Source organism: Ornithorhynchus anatinus, chromosome 9 (assembly GCF_004115215.2).
Source record: "Ornithorhynchus anatinus isolate Pmale09 chromosome 9, mOrnAna1.pri.v4, whole genome shotgun sequence".
In the NCBI taxonomy this organism is placed as follows: domain Eukaryota; kingdom Metazoa; phylum Chordata; class Mammalia; order Monotremata; family Ornithorhynchidae; genus Ornithorhynchus; species Ornithorhynchus anatinus.
This window is the reverse complement of record NC_041736.1, coordinates 21,916,427-21,935,991: the sequence shown is the minus strand read 5'-3', so window position 1 is coordinate 21,935,991 and position 19,565 is coordinate 21,916,427. Positions and strand designations below refer to the sequence as shown.

At 49.4% G+C, this 19,565-nt stretch overlaps 1 protein-coding gene and 1 long non-coding RNA gene across 4 annotated transcripts in view; one reads left to right on the top strand and one right to left on the bottom strand.

The window, feature by feature from the left end:
* Positions 1 to 3,093: 3,093 nt before the first annotated feature.
* LOC114814223 lies at positions 3,094 to 6,029 on the bottom strand. The gene is made up of 3 exons (XR_003761979.1): positions 5,839 to 6,029; positions 3,325 to 3,412; positions 3,094 to 3,167 (listed from the first exon to the last, which is right to left on the bottom strand). It is a non-coding gene; the product is annotated as an uncharacterized LOC114814223 (long non-coding RNA).
* Positions 5,824 to 19,565, top strand: part of CWC22 (CWC22 spliceosome associated protein homolog) — a 55,804-nt gene continuing 42,062 nt past the window's right edge. The window contains exons 1-4 of one of the 3 annotated variants that reach the window (XM_029071804.2): positions 5,824 to 5,889; positions 15,499 to 15,618; positions 17,605 to 17,672; positions 18,543 to 18,659. In XM_029071804.2, the coding sequence (XP_028927637.1) occupies positions 15,592 to 15,618; positions 17,605 to 17,672; positions 18,543 to 18,659 (212 nt within the window). In that variant the 5' untranslated portion in view covers positions 5,824 to 5,889; positions 15,499 to 15,591. Of the gene's footprint in view, positions 5,890 to 6,054; positions 6,133 to 9,888; positions 9,910 to 15,498; positions 15,619 to 17,604; positions 17,673 to 18,542; positions 18,660 to 19,565 lie in introns of those variants that run through there. The other 2 variants (XM_029071803.2, XM_029071805.2) reach the window with 2 other exon arrangements.

Here is a 19,565-nt window from a genome sequence, read left to right as displayed (position 1 = left end):
AAAAAAGGAGAGAGAAGGGGAGAGAGGGAGAGAGAGAACTCATTTTCAGCCGCAGTGTTGCTATAAATAATGTGTAGTATTCGTTAAGCACTTACTGTGTGACATCCACCCTACCAAGCGCTGGAGCCGTGATCTTTTTATGGTCGTTTTTTTAATGGTATGTGTTAAGCGCTTACTATGTTCCAGGCACCGTACTAAACGCTGGAGTAGGTACAAGGTAATCAGGTTGGACACAGTCCAGGTCCCACTTGGGATTCACGGTCTTAATCTCTATTGTACAGATGAGGTCACTGAGGCCCAGAGAAGTGATTTGCCCGAGGTCACGCATCAGATGAGTAGCGGAGCCAGGTTTGGAACCTAGGTCTTCTGACTTCCAGGCTGCCGGTCTTTCCACACTGGGCCAGGCTGCTTTGGAGTTGCAGCTGCCCCAGAGAAGCCCCCTGCCATGTTACTAAATAAAGATCTTCTCGCCGTAGTAGACGCTTTTACGGGCCACCCAGCGGTACTTCATTTTCAATACTCCGCACCCGTAACGTGAAAGGTTTAAGACCCTGAAATCCAACTGACCCGCATTTTAACTCATTTCTGTAGTAATGTTCTTTCCTTTTTCATTTTTTTCGGTCCCGCGAGGCTCTAACGCCTGGATATTCGATCACTGGCTGTGCAAACGGCCATCGTCGCTTCCAACGCCACAACAGGAGATTCTGTGGTCTTATTTCAAATTCTCTGATCATCAACACCAGCCACGAACAACCGCCTCCCCAAATTAAACTTTAACTCTACCTAAGCCTATATTCGAGTAGGAGAAATCCCCATTTGACACCTTTATTGCTTTTCTAGCGAACGTTCAATTCAGAATTAATCCAGAGATTAAAGAGCAAACGCTTGAGTATTGGAAAATATCGAAGGGATCTCCTTCTGCTCGTGAGACATTCCAACCATCGCTTTTGCCAGACTCCGATTTAAGATCGTTTGAAGTCAAGCCTTGGCCTTGTGTGCCTTATTTATGGGAAAAGAAAGCTAAGTACCCAAGAAACCACCAGATTGTCCGGTGGCTAGAGCACAGGCCTGGGAGTCAGAAGACCGGGGTTCTAGTCCCGGTTCTCCTACTTGTCCGCTGTGTGACCTCGGGCGAGTCACTTGACTTCTCTGGGCCTCAGTTACCTCATCTATAAAATGGGGATTAAGACTGTGAGCCCCATGTGGGACGTGGACTGTGTCCAACCTCATTACCTTGTATATGTCCCAGCACTTAGAACGGTTCCTGACGCATAGTAAGTGCTTCAAAAATATTATTTAAAAAGTCCGCATACAGTACCATCAGACCCTGTGGACCTTTTTATTTAACGACCCTTATAAAAACTTCCCGATTAGGAAGCCGTGAATTATAAGGGATTTCTGCTAGGAAGATAGGGTGGAAAGCATTAAGTTCGGATCACACGAACAGGCTGTCCACAGTTCCTGGTTTCAACTGGGAAAGTTAGGGATTCTTGTAGGGATCGGGGTGACGAGGTGTCAAACGGGGATTTTGTCGGGAGATTCCTGGGTGAACAGTCAGCTCGCCTCGCAATAACCTCCAACTCTTTGTACTCTCTTTAAAGAACAATAATAACGGTTGTGGTATTTGTAAAGCGCTTACTATGCGTCAAGCGCTGTTCTAAGCGCTGGGGAAGATACAAGGTAATCAGGTCAGACACAGCTCCTGTCTCACACAGGGTTCACAGCCAAAATGGGAAGAAGAGATAGCAAATCTCCATTTTACGGATGATGTTAGGAAAGCCCAGAGAAGCGAAGTGACTTGCTCAATAAATACCACCGATCCGTAGTTACGAATCTTGTTCTAATGTTAAATGCCTACTGTGTACCAGGCACTGTACTAATGCCCGGGGTAGATACGAGCTAATCGAGTTAGACTCAATCCATATCCCACATGGGGTTCGCTGTCTTCCTCCCCATTTTGGAGATGAGGGAACTGAGGCACAGAGAGGCGAAGTGACTCGCCCAAGGTCACACAGCAGACAAGCGTCAGAACGGGGATTAGAACCCAGGTCCTTCCGACTCCCAGGGCCATGCTCTCTCCACTGGGCCACTCTGCTACACGTCAGTTGGCGTTTCACAGTATTCTGGGACCGATAGTATTGGTTGCCCAGCATCTTTTTCCCCTTTTCTCCCAGGTTCTGTTACCCAGAAAGATGAGGGGGACGGGTAAGGCCGGGTTGGGGTTCCAGAGTCTCGGATTTCCAAAAAACGGTACGGTGAACCAATGCGGACAGGGTGGGTTTTTTTGTAAGATTATATTTTCTGCGGAGCATCCTGAATCTCTGGGAGTTCACTCGCTTGCCAGTTGCCTCCCCGGGTAGCCGGTAAACCTAGACTACTTGCCTTAGCTCTCTGCCAACCTTCCCGGAGCAGGCCGGATTGCCCCCGCCGGCGACAGGATGGGAATCTGGGACGGGCACTGGAAGCGTCCCAGATTTCATGTCAGTCAGATGGTCAGGCGGCCTCGGATTTCCTGGGATGAGATCTGAGGTTGTGTAAGTGCTCTGGGGCTGCAAAATCATTCATCCTCCCCGGAAGGAGGAAACTCTGCTAAGGTTAGCTTGGCACTTAAAGTTAATTTTGCCCCGGGCACGTGTGGCCTAAGAAGTCATTTCCCACCATAACGTGACTCCCCAAAAAGGAAACCTACATGTGAATGACTTCGATGGTCTTTTTACGCAGTGCAAGGCCAGAAAATCGGCAGTCGCGTCTTTATAATTGTTTTCTCGGGTTTTGCCACTGAATGATCCGCATTCAACTCTCCAGAGATGTGAAATTAAGAAATGTATGGATCGAGGCAGCGTGGCTCAGTGGAAAGAGCCCGGGCTTTGGAGTCGGAGGTCATGGGTTCGAATCCCGGCTCTGCCACTCGCCAGCTGGGCGACTGTGGGCGAGTCGCTTCACTTCTCGGTGCCTCAGTCACCTCATCTGTAAAATGGGGATTAACTGTGAGCCTCACGTGGGACGACCCGATGACCCCGTATCTACCCCGGCGCTTAGGACAGTGCTCTGCACATAGTAAGCGCTTAACAAATACCAACGTTATTATTCCTACCTAAATGGATCAGCTTTTTCCAACCCGGGTATCGCTTCCGGCGTTCGGGTGGCTGGCGTTTTTAAGAACCACACTGTGGAAAGAAGGGATCGGGAGAAAATGTGTTTTAACCGACGTGGGGGGGGGGGGGGGGTCAATGAAGTCCTCAAAAGGGATCAGCTCAACAGCCCCGAAGCAGTTCTCGACAACGACACGCATCGATCCATCAGTGGCGCTTTTTGAGTGCTTACTCTGCGCGGGACACTGTGCTAAGCTCCTGGGAGAGGACGCCACTCCAGAGTCGGTGAAGACGATCCCTTCCCTCAAGGATCTTCTATTCTAGTGGGGGAAAGAGAGCAGCACTGGGTGAGCCATTGGAGGGGTATATATTCAGTCACGTTACCTGAGCGCCGACTGCGCGCAGGGCACTGCGCTAAGTGCGCGGGAGAGTACGGAAGGATACTCAAGCAGACGAACTCAAAGGGGGCTTACGCAAGTCTGGAAGGTAGTTTTTGCTCAGACTGAATGAAAATCAATGAATGCGCTATAGCTGCTGGAAGACGGTAGCCCAGGTTCCCCCGGCAGACCAGCGGTGAAACTGGGATTAGAACCCAGGTCCTCTGACTCGCAAATCCGGGCTCTACCCACTAGACCCCGTTGCTTCGCTTACTCTCTCATCGGTGAAATGGGGGTTCGATACCCGTTCGCTGTCCCCCTGAGGCTGAGTCCCAGGTGGGGGACAGGGATGGGACCCAACCTGATGAGAAGCGGCAGGGGATGGTGGAGAGACCACGCGCCCGGGAGTCAGAAGGACCCGGGTTCTAATCCGGGCTCCGCCACTTGTCTGCTGCGAGACCTTGGACAGGTCACTCCACTTCTCTGGGCCTCAGTTACCTCATCGGTAAAAATGGGGATTGAGACCGTGCGTGAACCCCGTACTAAGCCCCGGAGTGGTTACAAGCAAATTAGGTTTGACACAAGTCCCCGTCGCACCTGGGGCTCACAGTTCCGATCCCCATCTTGCAGATGAGGTAAGTGAGGAACAGAGAGGTTAAGCGGCTCGCCCAAGGTCACACGCCTGACGGGTGGCAGAGCAGGAATCAGAACCCATGATCTCTGATTCCCGGGCCCCTGCCCTAGCCCTTATGCCGCGCTGCTTCTCTCCCGAGCGCTGAGTTCAGTGCTCTAATAATAAAATAATGATTATTATTATGGTATCTGTCGAGCGCTTACTATATGCAAGGCACTCTTCTAAGTGCCGGAGTAGATTCGAGATGATTGAGTTGGACACAGTTCCTATCCCACAGAGGGGTCACGGCTTAATCCCCATTTTACAGATCAGGGAAACTGAGGCACCGGGAAGTGAAATGACTTACCTAAGGTAATGCAGCAGACACAAGGCGGAGGGGGGATTAGAACCCATGACCTTCTGACTCCCAGGCCCATACTCTATTCACTATGCCATGCAGCTTCTCCCCCAAGCGCTCAGTATAGTGCCGTACACGTAATAAGCGCTCAATAAATACGATTGGCTGAGTGACAATTATCCAGAGTCACTCCAAAATGACAGTCCCTCTTGATTGCTGTTTTGTACTTTCCCAAACGCTTAGTACAGTGCTCTGCCATAGTAAGTGCTTAATAAATATGAATGAAGGAATGAGTGTTTAGACTGTGACCCCGTTATTGAGCGGGGATTGTCTCTATCTGTTGCCCAATTGTCCATTCCAAGCGCTTAGTACAGTGCTCTGCACATAGTAAGCGCTTAATAAGTATGAATGAATGAATGTTTACACTGTGAGCCCATTATTGGGCAGGGATTGCCTCTATCTGTTGCCGAATTGTACAGTCCAAGCGCTTAGTACAGTGCTCTGCACATAGTAAGTGCTCATTAAATACTATTGAATAAATACTATTGAATGAATGAATGAGCGAATGGATGAATGAGCGGATGGATGGATGGATGGATGGATGGATGGATGGATGGATGGATGGATGGATGGATGGATGGAAGAATAAATGAATGGACGGATGGATGGACGGACGGACGGACGGATGAATGACTGAATGGATGAATGGATGGATGAATGAATGAGTGGATGAATGGATGAATGAATGAGTGGATGAATGGATGAATGGATGAATGGACGGGTGGATGGATGAATGAATGGATGATGGATGAATAAATGGATGGATGAATGAATGAATGAGTGGATGGACGAATGAATTGATGATGAATGAATGAATGGATGGACGGGTGAATTAATGAATGGATGGATGAATGAATTGATGAATGAATAGATGAATAAATTGATGAATGAATGGATGGATGAATAAATGGATGAATAAATGGATGAATGAATGGATGAATGAATGGATGCATGAATGAATGATGGATGATGAATGAATGGATGGATGGAGGAATGGATGGATGAATTGATGAATGGATGGATGAATAAATTGCTGGATGAATGGATAGATGAAAAAATTGATGAATGGATGAATGCATGGATGGATGAATAGATGGATGAATGATTTGATGAATGAAAGGATGGATGGATGGATGGATGAATGAATGACCGCCTGCCCCCGCCCTCCCCACCCTGTCTTCAAACCTTCAGGCCAACCGCCAACGCCGTGACGTCACCCTACGTGCCCCGCGCGGCTCCTCGCGCGGCGGCCCCAAACTCAAACTCCCGGTCTGCCCCGCGCGTGCGCGCGCGTGCGCCTCCCCCTCCTCCCTCCCCGCCCCCCTCGGGCGCGCGTACCTGCCGTGGCCCGCTGGGCCTTGTAGTTCTTTCCCCGCCGCCGCCATCTTGGTAAGGTGACCAGCGCGGCGGGTCCGATGGTCCCCGTCTGCGGAAGGCGGGCGGGGGAGGGAGCCCAGGGAACGGGAGACGCCCCGGACCGTCCGAGGCGGAGAAGTAAAACAGACCCGGGTGGGGGGCGGGGGGGGGGTCCCGCTAGCCGCCCGAGCGCGGGCCCCGCCGCCCCTGCGCGCCCGCCGCGGGAGGCCGGAAGTGACGTCAGCCCGGCATGATGGCGGCGCCGAGCAGCTGCAGGTAGCGGCGGGCGGGTCTGGGCCTGGCGGGCCGCGCCCCGGGCCGCGGGGTTTGGGGGGCCGACGGGGCTCCCGCCCTCCGCTTCACGCTGCGCCGGGCGGCGGGGCCGGGCGGGAGCAGCCGCGGGGGCCCTCGCCGCCCCCAGCGCCTCCTCATTCATTCATTCATTCATTCATTCCCTCACCCTCCTTCATTCATTCACGCCCAGTGATGGGGCGCTGGCAAGTGGGCGGAGCACTGCGCTAAGCGCTCGGAATCTCCGGCCCGGCAACAGAGACGATCGCTGCCCTCCAACGGGATCACGGGCTAGACCTCAGCGTCATCATAATAATAACGGGATGATGGTATTTATTGAGCGCTCACCACGTGCGGAGCACTGTACTAAGCGCTCGGACTCTACGGTTCGGCAACAGACAGAGGCGATCGCTGCCCTCCAACGGGATCACGGTCTAAGCATCAGCATCATCATCATCATCATGGGATGATGATGGTATTTATTGAGCGCTTACCACGTGCGGAGCACTGTACTAAGCGCTCGGACTCTACGGTTCGGCAACAGAGAGAGGCGATCGCTGCCCTACAACGGGATCACGGTCTGAGCATCATCATCGTCGTCATAATAATAATAACAGGATGATGATGGTATCTATTGAGCGCTTACTATGTGCGGAGCACTGTACTAAGCGCTCGGACTCTACGGTTCGGCAACAGGGAGGTGATCGCTGCCCTCCAACGGGATCACGGTCTAAACATCATCGTCGTCATAGTGATAATGACAGGATGATGATGGTATCTGTTGAACGCTTACTATGTGCAGAGCACTGTACTAAGCGCTCGGAATGCACAGTCCGGCAACAGAGCGAGATGATCGCTGCCCTACAACGGGATCATGGTCTAAGCATCATCATCGTCATAATAATAATAACAGGATGATGATGGTATTTATTGAGCGCTTACCATGTGCGGAGCACTGTACTAAGCGCTTGGAATGGACAATTTGGCAACAGATGGAGACGATCCCTGTCCGACAAGGGGCTCACAGTCTAAACGTTATCATTCTCGTAATAATGACGGTGATGATGAGGGTATTTATTGAGCGCCTACTATGTGCCAGGCACCAGACTGAGCGCTGGGGCTTAGCACAGTGCTTGGCACATAGTAAGCCCTTAACAAATACCAACATTATCATCATTATTATACGATCAACTTGAGTCGGCCTGGTCCCCGTCCCACGAGAAGCAGCGTGGCTCAGTGGACGGAGCCCGGCCTTGGGAGCCGGAGGTCGTGGGTTCTAATTCCGACGCCATCCCTTGTCCGCTGGTTGACTTTGGGCAAGTCATTTCACTTCTCTGTTTTTCATGCTGTGTACTTTCATTACCCTATCTATTTTGTTAATGAGGTGGCCATCCCCTTGATTCTGTTTATTGCAAGGTAATCAGGTTGTCCCACGTGGGGTTCGCGGTCTTCATCCCCATTTTACAGAGCAGGTCACTGAGGCTCAGAGAGTTCATTCATCCATTCAATAGTATTGAGCGCTTACTATGTGCAGAGCACTGTACTGAGCGCTTGGAATGGACACATCGGTAACAGATAGAGACGGTCCCTGCCCTTTGACGTCTAATCGGGGGAGACGGACAAGAACAATAGCAATAAATATTTACTTAGTACTTAGTGTAGCCTCCGTATTTACCGTAATCACTTAACTTCTCTGTGCCTCAGTTACCTCCTCTGTAAAAATGGGGACAGTCTGATGGCCCCGTATCTACCCCAGCGCTCAGAACAGCGTTCGGCCCATAGTAAGCGCTTACAGATACCGTAATTATGATCATCCGCCTCCTCGCTGACCTCCCTGCCTCCGGCCTCTCCCCCTCCAGTCCGACACTTCGCTCCGCTGCCTGGATCTTCCACAAAAGCATTCGGTTCCCATTTCCCCACTCCTCGAGAACCTCCGGCGGTCGCCCGTCCGCCTCCCCGTCGGACGGAAGCTCCTCACCGTCGGCTTTAACTCACTCGATCAGCTCGCCCCCTCCTACCGCGCCTCGCTACTCTCCCGCCGCAGCCCGGCCCGCGCACTTTGCTCCTCCAGCCTCCAGCTTGCTCCCTGTGCCCCGATCTCATCCGTCCCCCCGCCGACCTCTTTGCCACGTCTTCCCTCTGGCCGGGACCTCCCTCTGTTTCTGCCCGACCGCGGCTCTCCCCTCCTTCAAAGCCGTAGTAAAGTCTCATTCATTCATTCGGTCGTATTGATCGAGCGCTTACTGTGTGCAGAGCACTGTACTAAGCGCTTGGAATGGACAGTTCGGCAGTAGACAGAGACGACGACGGGCTCACGTCTCCTTCAGGCAGCCCTTCTGCTTCATCGGTGCACTTGGGACTGTGTGCCACTTAATAATAATAATGATAATGTTGGCATTTGTTAAGCACTTACTATGTGCAGAGCACTGTTCTAAGCGCCGGGGTAGATACAGGGTCATCAGGTTGTCCCTCGTGAGGCTCACGGTCTTTATCCCCATTTTGCAGATGAGGGAACCGAGGCCCAGAGGAGTGAAGCGACTTGCCCACAGTCACCCAGCTGACCAGTGGCAGAGCTGGGATTCGAACCCATGACCTCTGACTCCCAAGCCCGGGCGCTTTCCACTGAGCCACGCTGCTTCTCCGAGTCGGCTGTGTGACTGTGGGCAAGTCGCTTCACTTCTCTGTGCCTCAGTTACCTCATCTGTCGAAGGGGGATTAACTGTGCGCCTCACGTGGGACAACCTGGCGACCCTGTATCTCCCCCAGCGCTTAGAACGGTGCTCTGCACATAGTAAGCGCTTAATAAAAACCAACATCATTATTATTATTATCATTATTATTATACCCTTGGGGAATTTGGTGTTCAACCCACCCACGAGAGCCCCACAGCACTTCTATACAGGCCTGTTAAGTATTTATATATATTAATGTCTCCCCCTCTAGACCGTAAGCTCATTGTGCGCAGGGAATGTGTTTACCGACTCTATCATATTGTACAAGAGCTTAGTAAAGTGCTTTGCACACAGTGAACCCTCAGTCGATACCTTTGATTGATGAATTGAGGTCCAGCTGTCACCATTAATCAACATCCGGTTCCTTCCCGAATTCCTCGAAATCAGTTCTTAAGTTACGAGTCGCGTTTTAGGGGACGGTCGTTAAAATGTTTCATCTTTGCCGGGGGAGCGGAACTCAACCTGTTTCTTTTTACCTCCTCCGAGGGGGAATATGGTATTTTCAACTTCTCGGCGGGTTTCCGCGCAGGGTCGGAACGCTCCTTACACATGCCCCTACGGCCCTCTAGACCGTAAGCCGGTTGCGGGCAGGGAACGTGTCGGTTTATTGTTTTATCGTACTCTCCCGAGCGCTTAGAACGACGCTCTGCGCGCGGTACGCGATCGGTAAATGCGGTCGAATGAACGAGCGGCTCTTTGAAACCCAGAAGAGTAGACTCCTACCTGTTGTCAAACGAGGCGTGCTCGACAGCACTCCTTTTCTAGAGAGCGGGTGCGATATTACCCGATCGGTCGGGTCACGGAAAGAGTCCGATTACGCCTCATCGTAAAAACCCACGCTCCGTAGCGATGCTAAGAAGAGCAGGGAGAGCCGTAAACGCTGTAAGAATTGCTCTTCGTCTCATGAATTTCCAGTTACCCGGCGCGTACGTGTCGAACTGTTGGAGACTTCCCCAAAGACTCGTCTTGGGTGATTGTCGGTGATCACACCGGTGCTACTCTCGCACCCCCGTCTTTCACAGTGCTTTAGGTTAGTGCCGCGGGAGGTGCCTTGGGGAGCCGTCACTCTCGCGCTCGGACGTCGGCTTCACGTCGTTCGGCTGTTCCTGGTGGCCAAGCTCGTGCCGCAGTGATTTGAAAGGGTGTCAGAGACTGGGGAAAAGAGAGACATTAACAGCTTGTGTAAATTCAAGATGAGGGACGCTAGAAATAATGAAAAGCAGACGGAGAAGATGAAACATCGAAAATCCGGTAGGGGAGGCAGATAAAAAGTGGACTAGCAGAACGGGTCATTCCGTCTTAATGAAGAGTATTCATGTGGCTCGGAAAAAAGCGGCTCTAAATGGATAGCTAAGATAAATACCGTGGATGCGATTTAAGTGGATTGGCGTCCCCCCCGCCTTTGAAAGATGTATGCCGCTGCCTATTTCGGATTTAAAAATACGGAGTTGCGGTATTACATTAGACATTTATGTATGGAAATATCCACTGTTGAAGCACTCTTTTCAAATAGACAAAACCTATACATTGGGAGACCTTGACTATGTTTGACTCAGTTCAGAAACGTTTCCATTTTTCTATTAGGGTGCTCAAATGGACTAGGGGTAGATCTTTGTTGGAACCTGAATTAAAAGCACTTTGTGAGAGGCCCAGCCCATTTCCATAAGGTGGCTTCCCCAGCAGAACGCTTGGCAAACGTTTGTCTCACGGAAACACTTCCTGTTTATCGCTTGCTTGGATTGCTCCGGTCCTGCTTTAAGGCATTTGCCAAAATGCGCTACTCTAAGAAATAGGAAATCCTCTACTGGGCCATCTCAGTGCTGGGGGTGAAGTGGAAGAGGGAGCGGTGATTAATCGGGCGGTGGTATTTAGTGAGCGCTTACTCTGCAGAGGGCCGTACTGAGAGCTTGGGAGAGTACGTGCAACAGAGCTGGTAGACACGATCCCTGCCCACGGTGAGCTTACAGTCTAGAGGGGAAGACGGACGGCAAGATGATGGGAGAAAGGTTTTGTAACTGAGAGTGAGTGGCTACCGGGATCCAAAAAGCCTCTGAAGAAAAAAAGTGAACAAGGACGGTCAAGATGGGCGAGAGGGTTTGGGTTATTGGATGTGACTTTTTACGGTTTTTAAGTGCTTTACCATGTGCCAACCCCTGTGGGGTAGGTGCAAGCCAATTAGTTTGGACACAGTCGATGTCCTACATGGGGCTCACAGACTTTTTACAATTTTTACTCCTTTTTTACAGTTGAAATAACTGAGGCACAGAGAAGTTAAGGGCCCAAGGTCACACGGCAGAGTTTCGGCCAGGTACCGGCGTATTAGAACTTATGCACGTGCCTCTAAAGTATAAGTGATAATTATCCATTTATTTCTATCGATGTCCATCTCCCCCTGTAGACTGAAAGCTCGCTGTGGGCCGGAAATATGTCTGCCAACTCTGTGTCGTACTCTCCCAGACTCTTCGTACTGTGCTCCGTCCGTGCTCAGTAAATACCGTTGATGACGATTAGACGGTCTCTTCCCCCGATTAAGGTTTAACGGATGGAATTAGTTACCGGAGTTATCCTCTCCTGTCACTACTGCTATGACGATGCTGTTCCGCGGTTGTTGTTTCGAATGACTCTCGGATGAGTTTTCGGAAAATGCTTCGTAAGTGATTTGACGGGAGACAGTTTGACTGTGAAGTGCTCAGTTTAACTGGTGGCTTCTCCGAGAAGTCAGGTAAATGGATAAGCTTCCAACTTTTTTCCAGTGTCAACTTGAAACAGGGAATGTCACATGCCATTTCAGTCTCAAACCGAGGAGTGGATGGCGGTCTCGGGCCCAAGTTTGAAATTTGGCTAATAAGAACTTGTCAGAAAAAATGGGCTGTTGGAAATATAAATAAAAGTCAATTGGAGGGGTTTATTTGGAAACCTCGAAACGGCAATTTCTATTCATAAGTTTCCGTGTTCGATACAGCTTTCAGAGCCAGTAACGTGTAAAAGTAATTTTGCCCGCTTGATTTCTCAATACTTTTCATAATCCGCATATCCTCCAAGAAGTCAGTGTAATGGAAAATGCATCCCAAAGTACCGAGGTTCCAGAGGTCTCCCCAGACTTCCGGGGCAGAAGAGAATCAGTCGAGCACTTACTGCGTGCAGAGCACTGTACCGAGCACTTGGGAGAGTACGATACACAGAGTCGGTAGACCCGATCCCTGCCCTCCAGGAGTTTAGAATCTGAGTTCTAATCCCAGCTCCGTCGTATGTCTGCTGGGTGACCTTGGGGCAAGTCGCTTCACCTCTCTGCCTCAGTTTCCTCAGCTGTAAAATGGGGATTGAGAGTGTGAGCCCCACTTAGGACAGGGACTGTGTCCAACCTGATTAACTTTTGTCTCCCCAAATGCTTAGAACAGTGTTTGGCACATAGTAAGAGCTTAACAAATATCTCAGTTATTACTACAGGGGGAGCTCAGCGCTCAGAGTAGGATGTACAGTTCTTTCTATTGTCCACTCTCCGTTGCTCTTCAGCGAGTCAGCTTCCCTCTTTCTCTTACTATTTGAGAAAGTCTATTAGGATGGCTAATTTTGCTCTTGCCTTTATACTGGGGATCACCGTGGCTTACGTGGGGCAGTCGGAGGCACAGAAAGAGACAGACCCAGAGCCCGAAGCGTCGAACGCCTCTCAAAAAGCTAACAGATTTAAAATTACAGTGGGGGGGGGGCCTTAGATGCCTGGGTTGCTTTTCCTCATTTTAAGATGATTTAGAGTGTAAACTGTTGAAACAGAACACCTCAGGATATCACCGGAGCAAACTTTTCACTGAAACCTATAGATTTAGGTGAAGAGCTGTATGTAACCACTCCAGTGAGCTCTCTCGAGGTCCAGGGCCATTTTGGCATCGTGGAAGCCAGGTGATCAGTTCTCCTTTTGCTTCTGTTTTGTTTTTTATGGTATGTGTTAAGCGCTTACTGCGGGCCAGGCGCTGTACTAAGCGCTAGGGTAGATACAAGCTAATCGGTTTGGACACAGTCCGTGTCCCGCATGGGATTCGCAGTCTTAATCCCCGTTTTAGAGATGAGGTAGCTTGGGCCCGGAGAAGTGAAGTGACTTTTCCCAAAGTCTCCCAGCGGACAAGTGGCAGAGCTGGGATTAGAACCCAGATCCTTCTGACTACCGACTAGGCCGTGGTCCTTAACCCAAACTTTACCTGTAGACACCTCATGCCAGATCCTGCTTTCTTCTCTCTTGGGGAAGCAGCCAGGGGCCGACAAGAGCCGGGAATCGGCAAGTCCAGGCTCTAGTCACCACCCTTCCAGTTTGCTTGCTGCGGGTCCCCGGGCAAGCCTCTGAACGTCTCTGGGCCTCAGTTTCGTTCATTCAGTAGTATTTATCGAGCGCTTCCTATGTGCAGAGCACTGTACTGAGCGCTTGGAACGTACAAATCGGTAACAGATAGAGACAGTCCCTGCCCTTTGACGGGCTCACGGTCTAATCGGGGGAGACGGACGGACAAGAACAGTAGCAATAAATAGAATCGAGGGGATGAACATCTCATTAACAAAATAAATAGGGTGATGAAAATACATACAATTGAGCGGACGAGTACAGTGCTGAGGGGAGGGGAAGGGAGAGGGGGAGGAGCAGAGGGAAAGGGGGGAAGAGAGGGTTTAGCTGCGGAGAGGTGAAGGGGGGTAGAGGGAGCAGAGGGAAAAGGGGAGCTCAGTGTGGGAAGGCCTCTTGGAGGAGGTGAGCTCTAAGGAGGGTTTTGAAGAGGGGAAGAGAATTAGTTTCCTCATCTGCAAAATGGGGTTGAAAAATTGAATTAGCAATTCTCCCTCCCTCTTTGACCGTATGCCCCTCGTGGAACAGGGACTACTCTCCTCTTCATTAGGGCTAGAAGAGGGAGCGAACCCTGTAGTGCGAACAAGAGTTTGCACTTCTTTTCCTTTTGCTTTTCTTGCCTCACCTCTCTCTTCCTCCTTTGTCTAGACCCACTGTTTCTCTGCCTCCTCTTCTCATTTTCCTGTCTTCCGTAGCTTCCCTAGCTTTTCTCGTTACCTCTGGGTGTCTAAAGGCCTTTCCCCAGCTGCCTTTTCAAATTTCCATCGGCACTTGATATTAAGCACTTGATATTCACCCAGCCCCATTTCGCTTAGGTACATATCGCTAGCGTCTGCCTTCCCCCTCGAGATTGTAAGCTCTTTGTGGGCAGGGAATCTGCCTCGCAACTCTGTTGTACTCTCCCGAGTGCTTAGTACAGTGCTCCGCACACTGTAAGCGCTCGATAAATGCGATTGAATGAGGAGACAGATATAAAATCCGGAGAGTTACGGAGAAAAGTGCCCTGAGTGATGAAAGGTTTTTTTTCCCTTTTTTTAGAGGAGGGGTTTGGTCCGCTTGGTATATCGAAGACTGAGTTGGATTTGTAACAGTGAAGTCATTCTTCCCCAGAGGGATTGTATCGACCCCATTCCCATTCTGACCGTTCTGTTTTCCTTGGACCTTGAGGACACTCCTTTATTTTTAAGTTGTCTTTTGATACTTCAAACAGTTATGGTAGCGTGCAAGTGTATCTGGTTCCATCTCCTCCTGAGATCACCTAAATCGGCCTTGAATATAGTTCCGGATATTTACCAGCACACAGAATCATTTTAGCCGCCTCCTTCCCTAAAGTCGTATTCAAGAAGAGAGATGAGTCCAATTCTGGGATCCAAGTGCTAGAAGCCTGAATGAAACAGTCTGTTTGCCCGTCCCTACTCTCTCGCCGTCCCCCTTCTCTCTCGGAGCGCGCTTTGTTGACCTTGACCTCCCCGGCCGTTGTAAAGAAGCTCATGCATTAGAAGCCCAGGGTTGGAAAACCCTTCTTTCTGCCTCCCCTTGGTGATTCTGGCTCCTGAGGAGGAGATTGAAGGGGGAGTCAGGGGTGGGTGCCTTTTCATCTATACCCAGAGAAACAGTGTGGTCTAGTCGCTTGGACATTGCCCCGGGAGTCAGAAGGACCCGGGTTCTAATTCCGGCTCTGCCCCTTGTCTGCCGGGTGACCTCGGGCGAGTTGCCTCGGTTTCCTTGTCTGTGAAATGGGAATTCAATTCCTGTTCTCCCTCCCCCTTAGATTGTGAGCCCCATGTGGAACAGGGAGTGGGTCTGACCTGATTATCTCGTATCTATCTGCAGTGCTCAGTACAGTGCCTGGCACATAGTAGATGCTTAATAAATACCACACAATTATCATTACCTAAGGGGGACGCATTGGTGTGCTCTCTGGATTTGTGAGGCAAGTATTTCTCTGCTAAATCAGTAGAAACCAGCCTTTTCTCCTCTCCCAACATAAATTACTACTCACTGGAAACAATTGGTTTGGTTCTCTGTGCAAGATCGATTGGGAAGTGAGTATTAACCACAGAATTCAGCCGAGGGGAAACTTTTTTTTTAATGTCATTTATGTTTTCTCAGTTCTATAGAGGAATTTTACCAGGTAGATGCTGCCTGAGTTAGAGTGGAAAATGGTAACACCTCTCTCGAGGTGATCACAATGTAAAATCTCCATAATGTTGAAGTAACATTTGTAAAAATTCAAATATCAGTCTTCGTTTCTAATCAGGATGTGCGTGTATGTCTGCGCGTGTTTTGCAGATGAATTTTTTTCCAATAAGAAGACCTATCAAGGAATCCATCATTTCTTCTGGGAATCTCTGACTATTGGTACCACCACGGGTCCAGCAGAAAATGAAAAGTAGTGTGGCACAGATCAAAGTAAGTATCTTAATGTGTTTATTCCACCCGGGAAAACGTAAAGAAAAGGTCACTGTTAAGTCCTCTAGGGAAATGAAGCATTTATCGGGTAGGGCCTGTCCTTGTTCCAGTTCCCTTTGGAAATATTGTGAGCAGGGAACATATCTACTAACTCTGTTGTCTTTCCCAAGGTCACACAGCGGACAAGCGGCGGAGCCCGGCTTAGAACCCAGGTCCTTCTGACGGCCGGGTGCTCTATCCACTAGGCCACACTGCTTCCCATGGAGCAGCTTAATCAACACCGGTGTATTCTTTGCAACACCCAAATAATTCCATCCAGGGAGGCACCTACTTGTTTTGCTCGCTTCCCACCAGAAGCAGCGTGGTCTAGTGGAAAGAGCACAGGCCTTGGAGCCGGAGGGCCTGGGTTCTAAATCCCAGCTCTACCGCTTGCCTGCTGTGTGGCCTTGGCAAGTCACTTAACTTCTCTGTGCCAGTTACCTCATCTGTCACCTGGGAATTAAATCCTCCAGCGTCGACGGCGAGCCCCATTTGGCACAGGGTCTGTTTTCGACCTGATCACCTCGTATCTACCGCAGCGTCTAGAGAGGTCCGCAGCACATTGCGAGTGCCTAGATACCATAGAAAAAAGAGACTTTTTACAAAAGAACTATTGGGTTTAAGGGCTAGATTTCTAAACTTGTATCTGGTTAGCCCTAGCTTTGTAGAAAAACTGCCACGCCACCTACTTAGTTGGCAAAGCGCCTCTCTTCTAAAATGCCAAGAGATGAGCAAGGAGTTGATCTGCCAGGGAGAAATATTGAAATATCTCTGACTTGGTTCCAGTCTAGTGATACTGAGACAGCTTGTCTTGTAAGGAGCTTCTCCTTCAAGATGCCAGGAGAAATGCCAACGCCATTCCGTCTTATCGTTTCCTCTGGCTCCACGATGTAGGTTTGAGATTTCAGTGAGCTAGGATTCGTTTTCTCAGAGGGAAGAGAGAGAGATTTGATCTGCAGAAATGGCTCTGTGGCTTGGCAGACCTAAGTTTTAAATATCTCATTTGGGATCAGAAGCCCATTTATAACTTCTTAAGAACGGGAACGCATTTCTGATTGTTGAGAATCCTGAGCGACCTTAGCACTCTGATCTGAAAAAGTTATATTGGGGTAGAATGAAAGAAGGTTCTGGGGTTTATTTCTGGGATGTAGGGGTGTGGGTTTTTTTTTTCCTTTCTGTGATCGGAGCCTTTTTCTCTAAAAGAAGATTTTAGTGATGTCACAGGTAACTTGAGGAAAAGAAAAGGGCTACCAACCATGGTTGGCAGTTTTCTCTTTCGAATGTGGGACCGAAAAGGGAGTGAAGCAGCAGATGCTTGGGAGCGTCAGGCTGTGAAGAGCCGATCTGGGGGTCTCGTCTCACCGGTTTGGAATAAAACTCTTTTCAGTCCCGCTTGGAAGGTCTTGGGTCTGGTGAGGGGCTTTCTAGGGGTGCAGACCGTGGCTTCTCCCCTCAACTGGAAGCAGGAACAGCGGCTGATCTCCATAGCCCACAAGCTACTTCAAAGGAATTCTGGAACAACTGGTGTTGACCAGAAGGGAAATGTGTATTTCGTTACCCACCTAGACATACTGTTGACTCGGAAATAAATGCATTTCTCCTGATAATGGTAATGATTGTGGTGTTGGTTAAATGCTTAAAATCCCTGAACTGAAGCGCTGGGGGTTGAACACAGTCCCTGACCCACAAGGGGCACTCAGTTTCAATCCCCATTTAACAGGTGAGGTGGCTGAGACACAGAGAAGTGCAACGACTTACCCAAGTCACCCAGCAGACAAGTGGTGGAGCCGGGTTTAGAACCTATGACCTTCCGATTCCCAGGCCGGTGCTCTATCCACTACGCCGGATCCAGTTAGGAAGTTAAAATAGTCAATAAGCTACACTTTCTGACTATTTTACATCTCCTTCTCACTTTTTAATACCCTTTCCTCCCTTTTTTCTTTCAAGCACGCCTCCAGTCATGAAAGAAGAGAAACCTATAGTTCTCACCAGAGGAGTCCCTCTCCAGAGGACAGGTAGGAATTATTCTCAATGTGACCTAACTCCAGTTCACACGCTGAATAATGAAGAAATCCAGCCAAAGAATTGTGAAATGTGGTGAAAGACCTTTGACTTTTAGAGGTTTTTTAAGAGGCCTAATTATAGGCTCAGTAGAATTGTCTTAGGTGGATATTTATATAATTTAATTAAAGGTGGTTTTTTTCGTAATGAAAGTGGCAGTGAGATGAATAGTAATGAAAAGATGGGGAAAATGGGGGAAAATTCCTTGTCTGCCTCAGATTTAGTTGCTGTTTTTGTTACCATTATTCTGACTGACCAAAAAAGGGCATTTCACAACTTCATAATACGGCACTTGAATTACGTCAGCAAGCCGGGTCGTTTTTTTGGTGGTGGGATGATTATTAAGAAAAGCATTCTCTCAGAGTGCTTTCTTTCCAGTAGTTTTCTTGTTAATGTCTGTGCCTTTATGCCTAACTTCTTTAATGCATTATTTGTCTTCCGGGTTTTCTTCGTGTCCTCAAAATGGATTTCGTCCCACAGCCAAGCAGCGACTCTTTCCAAACCTCCTTGGTGACCCACTTATTCCTAATGTCTTTCATTCACTTTCTATATATCTTTTAGGCTTACTCGTTTTCTCAAACCTCCGATAAGCTAGCACAGTGCTTGACACCTAGTAAGTGCTTAACAAATACCATCATTCCAACTGCAGTCTGCTTTCCAGTGATAGAATTTGGGCCTAAAATGATGAGAGTTTTATATCGTTGGATCTGCAAAGGATTCACAGCTTTAAGAAAGGACTCAAAATATGCCATTCAAATCGTCTTAGGTACCTGAGTAAATTGTTTCCGTTTGTATTGTTTGCGTTCTGTCTTTGGATGTGTTAGGTGTGCGGAACGGCAGAGATCTCTGTCCCCTCCAGACCGAGATAACTTTAACCATGGCAGGTCAGATCAAGAGTATTCTGGAAGGGGACGGTCTAATAACAGCAGCGTGGAACCCAGGTTGGTATTGCGCACTTTTAAATCTGAGAGAATTTTGTTCAAGTTTTTGTTGTATTTCCTCGAATGTGGTCGCGTGTTTGAAAGTCAGGCATCTCTTGTGGCCACAGCATAGAACAAGGAACCTCTTCTCATTCTCCTATCTCTCCGACTGCCACTCCTGAGTCTCTTTTGCAGGCTCCTCCTCCGCCTCCCACCCTCAATCTGGCGGGGTCGCCTCAAGGCTCGGGTCCCTTTCTTTTCTCCATCTACACCCGCTCCCTCGGAGAACTCATTCACTCCCCATGACTTCAACTACCCCCTCTAAAACAGATGATTCCCCAATCTACCTCTCCAGCCCTCACCTCACTCTTTCTCTGCAGTCTCTCTTTTCCTCCTGCCTTCAGAATCTCCACATGGATGATCCACTATCACCTCAAACTTGACACGTCTGCAGCAGAACTCCTTATCTTTCATCCCAATTCCTGTACTCCCTCTGACTTTCCTATCACTCGCCATCCTCCCTGGCTCACAAGCCCATAGCTTTGGCGGTATCCTCAACTCATCTCTCTCTCTCTCTCTCTTTCTCTTTCCCTCTCTCAACCCACAGTCATTCTGTCATGAAATCCTCTCAGTTCTACCATCGAAACAGCTTTAGAATCTGCCTTTTCCTCTATATCCAAACTGCCACCTCAGCGATTCATTCAGTCGTATTTACTGAGCGCTTACCGTGGGCAGAGCACTCCGAGCAGTCGTCATTTCCTGCCTTGGCTACTGTATCAGCCTCCTTGCTGACTTCCCTGTATCCCGTCTCTCCCCCTTTCGGTCCATACTTCATCCTGCTGCCCTGCTCATTTTTCTGAAAAACCCTTCAGTTCACATCTCCCCACTCCTCAAAAACCCCCAGTGGTTTCACCCATCCACCTCTGC